Source organism: Myotis daubentonii, chromosome 2, assembly GCF_963259705.1.
Source record: "Myotis daubentonii chromosome 2, mMyoDau2.1, whole genome shotgun sequence".
Taxonomy (NCBI): domain Eukaryota; kingdom Metazoa; phylum Chordata; class Mammalia; order Chiroptera; family Vespertilionidae; genus Myotis; species Myotis daubentonii.
The window spans coordinates 9,490,138-9,504,285 of record NC_081841.1 but is presented as its reverse complement, the minus strand read 5'-3'; the positions used below and the strand labels follow the sequence as shown (position 1 = coordinate 9,504,285).

Below are 14,148 nucleotides of genomic sequence, written 5' to 3'. Positions count from 1 at the left end.
AGTTTAGGGTGGGTAGTCATGTCCTAAGGCAGGATTTTTCCCTAACAAAGGTTCATCTTCACCTAAACTAAGCCTAAGATGACATGTCTAATAGGCCTTTGCAAAAACAAAGTGATTTCCCACTCCCACACCCCCTCAAAGCCCAGCTCGCTAGACCATAAACCCCCTCATTGTTGAGTTCGTTGTTGACTGTTAACTATACTGCATCCATCTAAGTAAAAGAAGTATGTCTATCACTTTACTTTTTATCCAATCCCGAGGTTCCCCCCCAACACACTTTGCTAATCTATCACCAATAGATTTCACGTAACCCACCATGTCTCCTCCTTTGATTGCCATTCTCTGGAGCAATCCGTTGAGATTCTGCTTCCTGGCAATTGTCATGTTTGGCTCAAATAAACTAAAAATAAATTTAAAAAAATATATGTATTTTTTTAAATGGACCACTTCACAGATTTGTGTGTCATCCTTGTGCAGGGGCCATGCTAATTGTCTCTGTATCGTTCCAATTTCAGTACATGTGCTGCCGAAGTGAGCACTCAAAAAATTCTTCACAGGTTTGAATGTGTGGACGAAAGGGGCCACACGCTGACCTGACAAGCTCAGGGAAGGCCTGCGTGGCAGCCTAGCAGACTCAGAGACCTGAAATAACCACAAAGGATGGTCTGAAATTAAACTGAAACTGAAAGCAGTTATGGTGGGCAGTTACGCCCTAGGCCTATATCTTCACTGACAAGGCCCACTTTACCGTAACTGAGCCTATCTGTCTTTTTGCATCTAAGATAACATATCCTTGGAATATCTGGGTAACTTGTGACTTCTCTTTTTATGGAACTCCTGGGGCACAGCCAGGTGTGCTGGGCCCAGGACAGATGCAGCAGATTCCTTCATTTATCATGTGAATTGATCCTGCACCCACCTAAGTATGTGTTCATTATTTTACTTTTTATCCAATCCCAGAGGTTTCCCCGCTTCGCTTTATCCCTCCTCCAATGAATTTTATGTAACCCACCTACGTCCCTCCTTTGATTGCAATGTATAACTACGGATGTAACCCTGCCATTCTCCGGAGCACTATCTCAATTCGTTGAGGTTCTGCTTCCCAGCATATGTCGACAGTTTGGCTCAAATAAACTCACAAAAATTCTTTACAGGTTTCAATGGTTTTTTTTTCGTTAACAAATGTTTCCTCCGTTGACACCAATATTAAATGTTAGTCAACCTTTCCTGGCGACTGTCTTACTTCTTTCGGGAGCTCTTGCATGAGGGATGCTCACCTTCTGTCTGTCACACGTGTAGCAAACATTTCCCCGTCTGTGGTAGGGTTTCAACCCTGCTGACAACCCAGGCAGCTCCGGTGTCTGGAGTCTGGGGGTGTTTTCTAATGGGGCTTGTCACTCCATCTAGGCTGCCCATGGCCACCAGGTCCCTGCCTGCTGGGTCCGAGGCATGTCCTCTGGGGTCTGTGTGGGCTCAGGGAAGCCTGTGTGACCTCATTTATCAGGGGTGCTCAGGAGGGGGTCTCTCCATTTTCCCGGGACACCGTCCAGCTGAAACAAGAGACTCCCCCTTAGCTGGGGTCTCGCCTCTGCTTTTCACTTTTAGAAGCTCTGGAGCCACAACCGGGCCCCTCCCTGCAGCCCAAACCGCTTCTCTTTTTTTCCAGGCTGCAGGCGGTGCCGGGAGTGCTGAGTCGAGATTTCCTCATTCGCCACGTGCAGCTGCATTTCTGCTGTGTCACGGTTGGGAGGGGGCACTCGCGGAGCCAGGCGGATTTTGCTGAGTCACTGGCTGCCTCCTCAGCTTCCCTCTGGTGGGTGAAAGGGCAGCTTTCCAGGCAGGCAGGAGGAAGTTGAAACTTCTAGAAAAGGACAAAAGACTCCTGTTTACCACCTTGTTTGCCAAGCCCCTGTCCAAACATCTCAGCATTTATTTGTCTGACACTGAGCTGCTGAGTCTCCCCCCATCGCAGTAAACTGGCAAGTCTGTCTTCCCAGCCGGTTGACCCCCAAACTCTGGCGTTGTCCTGGAGTGCAATTCTCTCTCACATCCCCCTCCCTATTCACAAATTCTTGCCACCTCTGCCTTTGGCATAGGGCTATCCTAGGTCACTTCTCAGCCCACCCTGTCCAAGCCTCCATCAATCTCCCCCCGGATTACTGCAGCCGGTAGCCTCCTGCCCAGGGCTTTCTTCAGCCCCGTCTCACCACGGACGCCAGGAAAACTGGTGATATCCCATCACTCCCCTTAGCCCTGCAGTCTCCCTCACTCACAGAAGGCCCTTGCCCTGGTGCAGGCCCTGTGGGCTCGGTCCGGTCTCTCCCTGCTCTCATCTCCCACCTGCCCTCTCCTCTCGGCTCCAGCCACGCTGACCTCCAGCTGCTGCCACCTTGGTCCCACCTTGGGGCCTGCCCTGCCTTGACTCCGATGTAACACTGCAAACACTGAGTCCTCTCACACTCGCCATCTCTCTGCCTGCCACTGCCAGGGAAAGTTCTGTACTCACAGGAGGGCATGTGATTAGCCTGGGCCCACCCAGAAAGTCCACGATGCCCTCCCGGTTCTAAAACCTGTAACCTTGAATTCATCCGCAGCGTCTGTTAACCTATTCAGTGTTAATGTAATAGATTCTCTGGAGGTCAGAGTCCTAGGCTGGCTGGGCTGCATTCCTCCTGGAGTTCTGAGGAGAATCCACTTGCTCCCCGTTTTCTGGCTTCTGAGGCTGCCTGCTTTCTGGGCTGGTGGCCCCTAACTCCACCTTCAAAGCCAGCAGGGAGCATCTCCTAGCAGCCCTGGGCAAACTATGGCCCGCGGGCCGGATCCTGGCCCGTTTGAAATGAATAAAACTAAAAAAAAAAAAAGACCATACGCTTTTATGTAATGATGTTTACTTTGAATTTATATTAGTTCACACAAACACTCCATCCATGCTTTTGTTCCGGCCCTCCGGTCCAGTTTAAGAACCCATGGTGGCCCTGAGTCAAAAAGTTTGCCCACCCCTGCTAGTGCCTAGTGACCTCTCTCCCTGGCCCCCGCTTCTCTTGTCACACCCCCTTCTGTGTGGGTAACCCTGCAGCCCCCCTCTTACAAGGACTCTGTGATTGCATTGGGCTCACTTGGATAATCCAGGATAATCTCGCATTACAAGGTCGTTAATTTACTCACATCTGCAAAATCCCTTTTGCCCTGGAGAGTAACACATTCGCAGGTTCTGGGATTAGGATGTGGAATGGGGGCGGGGGAGGGGGGCTTGTTTGGCAGATCGCAGGAGAAGACCGTCTGGGTCATTCCTGGGCTTGAGGAGCGGAAAGGGGAAGTCAGGAAGCTGAATAAGCAGGGGGGAGGGCTGCGAGCTCCGCAGCGGGACAGAGGACGGAACCAGCCGCGCTGCCCTGGCCTCCTCTGCCCTGGGGTGGGGGTGGGGGTGGGGGTGGGGGGCGTCTGTTCCAGCCGAGCCCGGGGCTGCCGGTTGGGATGAGAAGCAGCCTGGACTGAGGGCTAGGCATCCCTGGTCACTGGGGAGCCATGCTGCCCAGCAGCCTCCACCTCTGAGACGCGCTTCCTCCCAGCTCTCTGGAACCCTCGGACTCCTGGGGGGCCTCAAGCCCCATCCCTGGGGGGTCGGGGGGATGGCGTTTGGAAGGAGCAAAATCACACACAACTACTCAGATTTCCAGATGAGCATTTTATTTGTTTTTACGTTCTCTTTCTAAAAGCTTTGCTTTGTTTGCCAAGGCTCATGTGATCGCTGTCCCCCCTCTCTCCCCCCCGCCCCCCCGTGCCAGCCTGGGCGCGGGCAGGGCGGGCGAGCGAGGGTGTTGCTCTGCGGCGCCAGAAACGGGATCAGCTGTGGGGCGGAAGCCACGTGACCCCGCCTCCGGGCATAAATGGACCGCGCCGCCGGGCTCGGCACAGTCAGTCGCTCGCCTTCTGCCGCCGCCTCCAGACGTCGGAGCCAGTCCCGAGCCGGTCCCGAGCCAGCGCCGTCGGAGCCAGTCCCGAGCCGGTCCCGAGCCAGCGCCGTCGGAGCCAGTCCCGAGCCGGTCCCGAGCCAGCGCCGTCGGAGCCAGTCCCGAGCCGATCCCGAACCAGGACCGAGTGAGCCTAGCCGCCCAGATGGAGCGCCCGCAGCCCGACAGGCAAGCACTGGGAGGGGGACCGGGACGGGACCGGAGCCACGCGCTGAGCCGCCGGTCGGTCCCGGGGTTGGGGGCGAGGAGGGTCTGGGCGCCGGTCCTCTCTGTACCCGGGAGTGAGTTGGAGGCTGGAAGGTGACTAACAGGCCCGCGCCCTGGCGCGAGACGTGGGTGACCCCTGGGAGTGTTGCTACGGCGTCCAGCTTCGTTGTTAGTATTTGCACTTTCGCGTGTGCTCAGAGGTGTCTCTGCTTGGTCACCTCGGGCCCCTCGGGCTGCGGGGCTTGGCTGTGTGGGCCCAGCCCCCCTCCCACCAGCTGTCAGACACCGCTGTGGCCACGGTGTCCCCATTCACAGCCGAGGACGCAGCAAGCCCAGGGTCGCTCCGCCAGCAGGTGTCCGGCTGGGATCGGAACCTTGGTCATCTGTCCCTCTGGCTCCGTCCCTTCTCCCAAGGATCTGATCTGCATGCGCGGAACGGGGGTGTTTGTTTCCTGGAAGGGGTGCAGGTGGGAGAGAAAGGAGAAATGGCCATTCAGTGGGAAATAAGTACAGACACACCACAGAAAAGCTCCCAGAAAGAAACTTTTTATTTTATTTTTAGTAAAGCACAGCTTTACTCGGGCATTTTAACACAGGAAGTATTTTATAATGAGTATATTACAGGGGGTAGGTAATGAGATTTGGACCTGAAATCTCAACAAAATAAATGAGTTTAATCTCGGCTCTAAAAGCCCATCAGCGCAATCAGACACTGAGTACAGCGCTCAGCCTGCCCCCTGCTGCCGCTTCCGGGGTTGTGCTGCCTCCTCTTCCCTTTCCTTAGGATAACTGCCAGGATTCCCCCTTGGTTTGGGGACCATAGTACAATGTCTCTTACTGACTGAAGAGTGTTGATGGGCTTGCATCTTTTTTTTTTTTATTTTTTTTTTACATTTTTAAAATTTATTGATTGATTTGAGAGCGAGAGGAAGGGGGAAGGGAGAAACATTGATTTGTTGTTCCACTTACTGAGGCATTCCTTGGGTGATTCTTGTATGTGCCCTGACCGTGTGGATCAAACCCACAGCCTTGGGCGTATCCGGATGACCCTCTAACCACCTGAGCTACCCTGCCAGGGCTATGGGCCTGCATCTTAAGGCAGCTGGGAATGTGGCCTGTGGATTAGATAGATGGGAGGCTGGGCTTATTTCTGTGGAGAAGCGGGGCACCCTCAGAGCTCAGCCTCTGGTAGAACCCTGCTCATAGCCACCCCGTTGTTCACCCTCCCTCCCCTCCCTCTGCAGCATGCCCCAGGATTTGTCAGAGGCCCTGAAGGAGGCCACCAAGGAGGTGCACACCCAGGCAGAGAATGCCGAGTTCATGAGGAACTTTCAGAAGGGCCAGGTGACTCGAGAAGGCTTTAAGGTATGTGTCCTGGTGGAGGGTATGACAGGTGTGGGTGTGCCCAAGGCTCAGGCAGGTGTTTCAGTGGGACTGGGACTAGGGATGCTGAGGGACCAGATAGGAATGTCTGAGAGGATCATTTTATAGATGATGACATTGAGGCTCAGAGAGGGGAGGTGACTACCGCAAGGTCACACAGCAAATTCATAGCCTGCTACATAGCATTGTGGAGGGGCTGGGGCAAGTAGTGCCATCAACTGAGCACCTTTTCCAAGCTGGGCATTTTACACACTTGGTATCTAATTCGTGCCTCAACCCTGAAAAGGAAGATAAGGAAGGGAAGGCTCAGAGAGGTTAAGTAATTAATAGACGGTCACACGGCCAGTAAGTACATAGGAAAGGCCAAAGTCAAACCAAGGTAGGTCTCATTTCAGAGCTTGTGTCCTGACTTAATTCTAATCTTCCTGGAAGGCAAGGGGCAGTACAGGTTCGAGCCCTGGCTCCACCATTTCCTAACAGACTGTGGACACCTCACCTTCACCTCCCTAAGAAACTTGTCCCTCAGCTGTGAATTGGGTTTTCTTAAGCTCTCCCTTTATGGCCGACACCGACTTTGCTAATTCCCAGCACAGTTGTGCAATTCATGCAAATAGGACACACTTGACAAAGAACCAGACAAGTGCCTAGTGTTAAAGCATCAGCACGAGGAAGGGCTTGTTCAGGCTGAACATAGAGGGTGGGGGAGCTTCATCCCGCCACTCCTGGCACCCCTCCCTTTTGCAACCTGGGCCTTCCCCCACTCCCAGCCTCAGAGGTGCCCCAGCGAAGGAAGGGGGATTTAACAAGCAGTTGTGGGTGGGTTGGGGCCCTTGCCTCCATCCTGTGAATGCTGGCTCTAGCTCTTGTTCCCTCTTCCGCATCAAAAAGATGACTTACACCCAGTTGCTGTTAAGGGGCTGGGGCAGCAGGTGCAGGGAGTGACTGCTGGAATACCCCACCCGCAGCGCCCCTACCCCTTGGAGATTTCAGTCTTACCGCTAAGCCACTAGTTCAAAGTGGGCACGAAGTCCGCGAGAGGACCCAGTGCTCGCATAGGGTGTGCTGAAGGAGGTGGCATGCATTGCCACGGCCTCCAATTCCAGTGCTGAGTGCCAGGCTGCACCTGCGTGCCAGGCTGCGCCCAGTGCTTTACCTGTGTCGTCCTGCTCCATCATTTAGGATTATTCCCTTTGCAGGGGGTGGGGACCAAGGCCTGACTTGCAGTCACTCGGACCTCAGATCTCCCAGAGAGGGAGAGTGGCTCACCCATGGTCACACAGCTAGAGTATTATGTGTAACAGGAATTCCCCAGCCAAGGTACACTGGGCGTGTCACCCCAGCCCAGCAGCCAGAGGTGGTGGGGTTCGGAGTGAGCCTCCAGGAGGGAGAATGGGGCCCTGCAGCCGGCCACCCAGAGGTCAAAGGTAGAGGTACCTGCGTCCCTTGTACGTGCTTTCATTCAGGCATCCCCTTGCTCAGAGCCAGCATGGCTTCCTAGCAGCATCTGGGCTTGTCGTTTCTTACCGGCTGTGCAACCTCCACATCTCATACCCTCTCTGAGCCTTAGTTTGCTTTTCTGTAAAATGGGGATAGCAACTCCTGAGTTTTTGTGAGGATTAAGTGAGGCCATGTGTTTACCCAGGGGGGTAAAAAGGCTTTAGGCTCAGGAAGTGTGTCATCAGTTTCTTGTGTGTGATCAGTGTGGGGAGGTCGGAGGGGCAGGCAGGAGGTGGGAGCCCAGCCTGGGGAGGAGTGGGGGCTGCTGTTGGGATGGGAGTCCTGACCTGCTCTCTCTGGTTTCAGCTGGTGATGGCCTCCCTGTATCACATCTACAAGGCCCTGGAGGAGGAGATTGAGCGCAACAAGGAGAACCCGGTCTACGCCCCCCTCTACTTCCCGGAAGAGCTGCACCGCAGGGCGGCCCTGGAGCAGGACTTGACCTTCTGGTACGGGCCCGACTGGCAGGAGACCATCCCCTACACACAGGCCACCAGGCGCTACGGGCAGCGACTCCAAGAGGTGGGGCGCAGGCAGCCCGAGCTGCTGGTGGCCCACGCCTACACCCGCTACCTGGGCGACCTGTCGGGGGGCCAGGTGCTCAAGAAGATTGCCCAGAAGGCCTTGGACCTGCCCAGCTCCGGCGAGGGCCTGGCCTTCTTCACCTTCCCCAACATCGACAGCGCCACCAAGTTCAAGCAGCTGTACCGCTCCCGCATGAACTCTCTGGAGATGACGCCTGAGGTCAAGGGGAGGATCATCGAAGAGGCCAAGACCGCCTTCCTGCTCAACATTCAGGTGAGGGTCTGGCGGCCCAGGGCTTGACTCCAGTTTGTTGCTCTGTTATATCGGAGGTGGGGTTGCGGGCGGGGGTGGCGCGATTTTGGAGGGTAGAGAGTTACCAGACTCGGAAGCCTGGGTTCTCGTTCTGCCACTTACTTAGGCAAGTCCCTTAATCCCCAGCTCAGTTTCCCCATCTGTAAAATGAGTGGGTCATTGTGCCTGCCTCTTAGAGTTGTGAGGGATAAATGAGTTTACACCAGTAAAGTCGCCATCGCGGGGCCAGCGCAGAGGCAGCCCTCTGATGCTAGCTGCTGTTCTCGTGGGGGCATCGGCGTCACAGTTGTAGGACTGACACACTCAAGTTGAGTGTTGCCAGGTTGGCACTGCAGAGGTTATAGGTGCCCCAGATGTGGCCTCTGACCTGGGGCCTGTCCGCCCAGCCAGGAAGTGCCTCAAGTCCTGGGGAAGGTGGGCTTTGAGGAAAGCCTGGCAGGAGGGGTTTGTGGACACTGAGGTGGGGGGTGTCCCGGGTGGGGGTGAGGTTCCTCCTAGCCTGGATGTTGTACAGTCCTGTCGCTCTCCCCCACCTGGAGGCGCTCTGGGGACGGGACTCCTAGCTCAAGGTCTCCTGGCTCCCTGCTCCTTCCTTGCAGTCCCCCAAACAGCAAACCAAACCTGGTCGGTGGATCCTCCAAGGAAATCCATGTCTCTCAGAGAGAGAGGGGTTGGAGGAGGATGGGATTTTGAGCCAAAGCCCGTCGGAGGGCTGGCTCTTGCCCCCTGATCCCGTGGTTAGCCTGGGTCCAGGGACTTCACCTGTAGGAGCTGCGGCTTCCTCGTTGCGAACACCCCCGTGAAACAAGCTTTCGCAGGGGGACTCACAGAGTCGTGAGGAAAGCAGGCGGCATAGACACGAAGGCCCGGAATGGCGACAGGGCACCCTCGGTCCAGGATGGGTGTTGGGGAGCATTTGGAGAAGAGCAGGCAGTCAAGCCAGTGAAATGCACTTGTGACATCTTATCTCTTAAGCTGGAGGAAAGGTACACGAACAGTCCATGTTTTTCTTAGGGGTTTTGTCCTCAATATTTCTTAGCAAGATTCCCAATCCCCCGGCAGCTGGGCTAGTGCCATCCCTCCCTGACACGCGTCTCTGTCTTCCAGCTGTTTGAGGAGCTGCAGGAGCTGCTGCCCCGGAAAGCTGAGGACCAGAGCCCCTCGCAGCCCGGCCTTCGCCGGCGGGCCGGCAGCGGGACGCAAGGTGAGGGCCTCCGGGCAGCGGCGTCTCCTGGGCTCTGGTATCTCTTGACTCTTCCGTCTTCTGAATGTTTTAAACAAAAAGTGGGGTGCAGGCCAAAGGGCAAGAGGTCAGCCTTCGGTGTGTGACGCTGGGCAAGCCGTGTAAGCTCCCCCTACCTCAGTTTCCCCATCCCTGAAACCAAGGGCAGCTGAGTTAGTTCTAGTTCATTGGCCCTGAAGTGGAGACTTGCACACAGAGGACCCTCCGACGTCAGGGGCAAAGCCTTCCTCGGTTGATTTGGGTTCCTTTGCGGCCCTGTAGTGATTCCTGAACAGAGACCCCTGATGGGGGGCGGGGAGTCTGCGACCACTCCCAGCTGTTCCCCTGCCCTGGGACGCTAGGAAGACACGTAACTGTAACCGTGGGGTCTTGCTGAGTGTTAGTCCCTCGTGTGCCTCGGAGGCTCAGGGGAAGCTCCCCGCGTGCTTGGTGCCACCCTAACCCACCTGCCCTGTGGCTTTCCCATGTGCGCCAGGACCACGTGGCCCTCTCTGTTGGACCTGTGCCTGGAAGCGTTGGAACATGCCAGTCCCTATAGGATTGGCCGCCTGGTGGGATGAGGCGACATTGCCTTAAGGCACCAGTTCTCAAAGTGTGCTCCCTTGGAGTACCCCTGGAGGGCATGGTCTCACAGTGTCAGCTGGTTGAAAGGGCAATAATAGACAGCTCGGAGGAGTAGTGAGCCCCCTGTCTTTGGAGGTATTCAAGCAGTGGCTAGAGGGCCACTGGTTTGTGTTCTAGCAGAATCCTGGCATTGAGGGGGACTGCATTGGAGACTGCTGACACCCCTCCGCTGTGTTTCTGTGAACTCAAACACCCCACCTCTGTCCACCTGTTGTTGACATGAACCCCTTTTCTCTTTCAGACTTGACGCCCACGGAGACCCCCAGAGGGAAGCCCAGTGTCTTCTCCCAGGCACCACTCATCCGATGGGTCCTCACACTCAGCTTTCTGGTGGCAACGGTTGCCATGGGGCTTTACGCCATGTGAATGCAGCGCGTTGGCTCCTGGGCCATGGACTAGAGCGGAGGGCCCTCTTTCTAGAGAGGGCAGATCCCGTGGGCATGGGGAGCTGTCCGCTCCTCCCGCACCCCCATGCTCCCCTCTCTGGCAGGGAGGAAGGAGTCGGCGCCGTCTTCCCAACCAAAAGCACATCCAGCCGATGACCTGAACTTCCATAATGGACCAAGGGATCCTGCCGGGCCCTCAGACACCCCCTCCCCCCCTCCCCGTTCCTGCAGCAGAGCCCAGAAGACGTGGCCAGAAGTAGCAACCGCCCAACGGTCTGCTTGTTGACCTGCCATGACCGTTGCCCTGTGGGCACTTTTCATAGCAATGTGCCAGGATGTTGTGTCTTGTGTTGGTCTTGTTTTTGTTGGAGCTGCTTTTGTTCCCAGCTCAGCCTGCCTGTGGCATTTTGTTGTGTTCTGTTATAATAGCAGGGTGGGGTGGGTTTGGGGGTGGGGTGGTTGGGTGCTGGAGGAGGTGTTTAACAGCACTGTGGCCTTGGTCTCTAACGTTGTGAATAATAAACTGCATTGCCTGATAGTCACGTGAAGTGTTGTTCTTGGCTCTGTGCCCCTTGGGGAACGGGCCTTTCCCTCACTTGTGACTTGAAGCGGGGAGCGGGGATGACGGTGTGGGTGGTATGGGCTGGTTTGGATGTTTTCTGTTCTGAGTGTTGGTGGGTGAGCTTCAAGCAGTTGGTGGGCAACTCTGGTGAACCCTGCTTGATGCAAGGCTCCCTGGACTGAGGATGGGCTCGCCCTCTTAGGCTGACACGAGTGGGTTCTGGGATACGGTCCGAGTCCTGTACTGGGAATCTTAGGGACCCGGCGAGACCCTGGGTTGAAGTCCCTGCTGCTCTGCTTCATAGCTCTGCTTTTAAGGTTAGTCATGAACCTCTCTGCGGGCTCAGTTCTGTTACCTGTAGCATGAAAACAGGCCTCGCCTGCCTGTCTCGAGAAGCAAGTAGGATGCATGTGACATGCTAACACTGTACATAATGAAACAAGGGCGACCAGGGTTTTTTATTTTATTGTTTTATTGCTTGAAGTATTACAAAGGGTATTACATATGTGTCCTTTTTTCCCCCCTGCCCTTGACAATCCCCTGGCCTCCCCTACCCCCCTGCAACCAGGGTTTTGAGTTCTTGCTAAGTGAGCCTTGTACTGCCCGTCACCTCACCTATGTCATCTGATTGAATTCTCACAGCAAATCTGAGGAGAGCTACCATGTTCTGAGGGTTAGGAAGGGTTTACGCCTGTCTGCCCAGCTCCATCCATAACCCAAGCCTTTCCCAAAGTCCCCAAAGCCACTGGAATATTACAAATGCAGCCCCCGCCCCCATCTGGGAGAGGGAAAGCCTTTTGCTGAAGGGGTCTTGGGGAGCGCAGGGGACAAGGCACTCCCTTAGAAACTAGTACGTGAGCCCTAGTGGATAGAGTGTCGGCCTGTGGACTGAAGGGTCCAGGGTTTGATTCCAGTCAAGGGCACATGCCTGGGTTGTGTGTGTGTGTGTGTGTGTGGGGGGGGCAGAGGGGAGCGGGGGGCGGGGGGGGCATGCAGGAGGCAGCTGATCAATGATTCTCTCATCACTGATGTTTCTAACTCCCTCTCCCTTCCTCTCTGAAATCAATAAAAGCAAATAAATCAATAAATAAGAAAAACCAGTACGCAAGGACTGGGAATTAGCAGGTCCTTTGTCCCTGCCCCTGCTTTGTCACTAAGTGCGGAACCTTGGACAAATCACTTAGTCTCCTTTTGTTTACTGGCAAAATAATAACACACCTCCCTCCCACAGCTGGTGGGAGGGCCCAGCGGTGTCCCAACACCAGTCTGCGGACGGATGGTGGTATCAGAACCCTCCCCACACCCCCGGGAGCCCTGGGCCCCACCCTGGATGGAGGCTCTGGTTTTGGAAAGGTGGCCGGGCTGGAGTCTGGACTCATGTTTACGGTATGACAAGCTCCCAAGGGCGACCAGGCCCAGCAGCCGCTGTTTGTTTATGAGATGTGTGTGTACATGGTAGGCACCCAAGACCCAGCCTCCGGTTTTCCTTGAAGGGCATGGGCATTCATTGTTTGTGGTGACAAAGACGGGAAGGGGGGTGGCAGGGTGGAGAGAAACCACCTGGGATTGTACTAATGGGGAAATGGCTGAATAATCTGCATTCTGTTCACTCTGTGGGAAATTCAGGAGCTCTCAACTAGAACGAGTTCCATCTCTGTCCACTCAGAGGGGCTTCCATGAAGAGTCAGTGAGAAAAGCCCATTTCAAATTCGTTTGTTATATATATATTTTAAATATATTTTTATTGATTTCAGAGAGGAAGGGAGAGGGAGAGCGAGGTAGAAACATCAATGATGAGAGAATCACTGATTGGCTGCCTCCTGCACACCCCCGACTGGAGATGGAGCCCACAACCCAGGCATGTGCCCCTGACTGGAATCGAACCCGGGACCCTTCAATCCACAGGCCAACGCTCTATCCACTGAGCCAAACCAGACAGGGTTTGATATCTTTTTTTATACACTGTAAAAGTACACATTGTAAACACTCCTCATAAGCATATGTTTGTGTGAACGTGGTGGCAAAGAAAAAAGTGCTTCCCAGTTCGTGTTGGGGGATGGAAACGAAACACGGGGGAGATTATGCAGCCCTTGTTGCTGCTGGAGCATGCGTCCATTTTTGCCAAATCTCCCTATTTTTCAAGCTAGGTTGGGAATCTGATCGTGAATTTTCGCAAATGTTAAGCACGTCCAAATAATTTAAAATCTTCCATTTAAAATAAAACAAAACACCATCTGGGTTTATGAAAATGTCAAGTCCCAAGATCGGATGACTTTGGTCCCAGGTGCGTTAGGCCCTAACGGTTAGGACAAGCATGTCAAACTCAAAGGCAAACACGGGCCGAATAAACAAGGTGTACGTTTATGTGGGCCGCAAAAAACAAAAAGCTTCAATTTTCATAGAAACGTACGTTTATTTCCATAGAGACATGCTGAATACAGAGGGCTGAAATAAATGAGTCATCGTTAACACAAAATAATAGAATTTTAATAAAAATTAATATTTTTCTTGAACATTAACTTACCAGACACTGAATAACTGCACAAACAAATAAGCGTAACGCAAGTAAACCTATTTTTCTTGTTCTCCGAAAGCGAAATATTTCCTGTTGCGCACACCAAACAAGTCAGTGCAAGACTAATGACGTGGCCATCGGCCGCTAAAATATTCGCCGCTGGTGTTAGTGGGGAGAAATGTGCACCTGCACGTAGGGGGAATGAATGCAACACGATCATAGTCATCAGTCATTGGCGAACGTTGTAGTTCGTTATTAATAATTATGTATAACAGGATATTGTAAAAATTAAGTTACTAAGTTTCGTTTCTGGCTGGGCCGCAAAAATATTTATTGTGGGCGGCATGCGCCCGCGAGTGTGACCCGCTTGCGTTGGGGGGACCAGGCGGCCAGTCCGATGACCGCGGTGGAGGAGCGGGTCGGGGCGAACCGGGCTGGTGTGCAGGCCCCGCCCCAGGGCAGCGGGCTCCCTCCGCAGGTGTGTACTTCTCATGGGCTCTCCCACCCCATGGCTCTGAAAAGGGCCACTTTCTTTCTTTCTTTTTTAAAAATACGTTTTTATTGATTTAAGAACAGAAGGGAGAGGGAGAGAGAAACATCAATGATGAGAGAGCATCACGGATCGGCTGCCTCCTGCACGCCCCCTCCTGGGGGTCGAGCTCCCAACCTGGGCGAGTGCCCTCATCGGGAGTCGAACCGCGACCTCCTGGGCTCGGAGACTTTTGTTTATTTTAATTTTGTTTTTTCTCTGTGCCGTTGAGTGACAGCTCCCACGGGCACAGTCCCGGGACGAGCATGCACGCAAGGGATATCCTTCGGCACCAGCTGCCAAGTCCTGGCCCCGCGGGCGAGGACAGCAGAGACTTGGAGAGAGGCTTGCGCACAGCACCGGAAGTCCCCCCCCCCCCCCCGCACAGCCTCCG

The 14,148-nt window shown here is 54.4% G+C and overlaps 1 protein-coding gene and 1 non-coding gene across 2 annotated transcripts; one reads left to right on the top strand and one right to left on the bottom strand.

The window, feature by feature from the left end:
- Window positions 1-432: 432 nt before the first annotated feature.
- LOC132228887 (U6 spliceosomal RNA) lies at window positions 433-539 on the bottom strand. The gene has a single exon (XR_009451496.1). It is a non-coding gene; the product is annotated as a U6 spliceosomal RNA (small nuclear RNA).
- Window positions 540-3,920: 3,381 nt separating this feature from the next.
- HMOX1 (heme oxygenase 1) lies at window positions 3,921-10,604 on the top strand. The gene is made up of 5 exons (XM_059681681.1): window positions 3,921-4,139; window positions 5,423-5,543; window positions 7,365-7,856; window positions 9,003-9,099; window positions 10,004-10,604. The coding sequence occupies exons 1-5, from the start codon at window positions 4,117-4,119 to the stop codon at window positions 10,126-10,128; spliced, it is 858 nt and encodes a 285-aa protein (XP_059537664.1). The 5' UTR covers window positions 3,921-4,116; the 3' UTR covers window positions 10,129-10,604.
- Window positions 10,605-14,148: the final 3,544 nt, after the last annotated feature.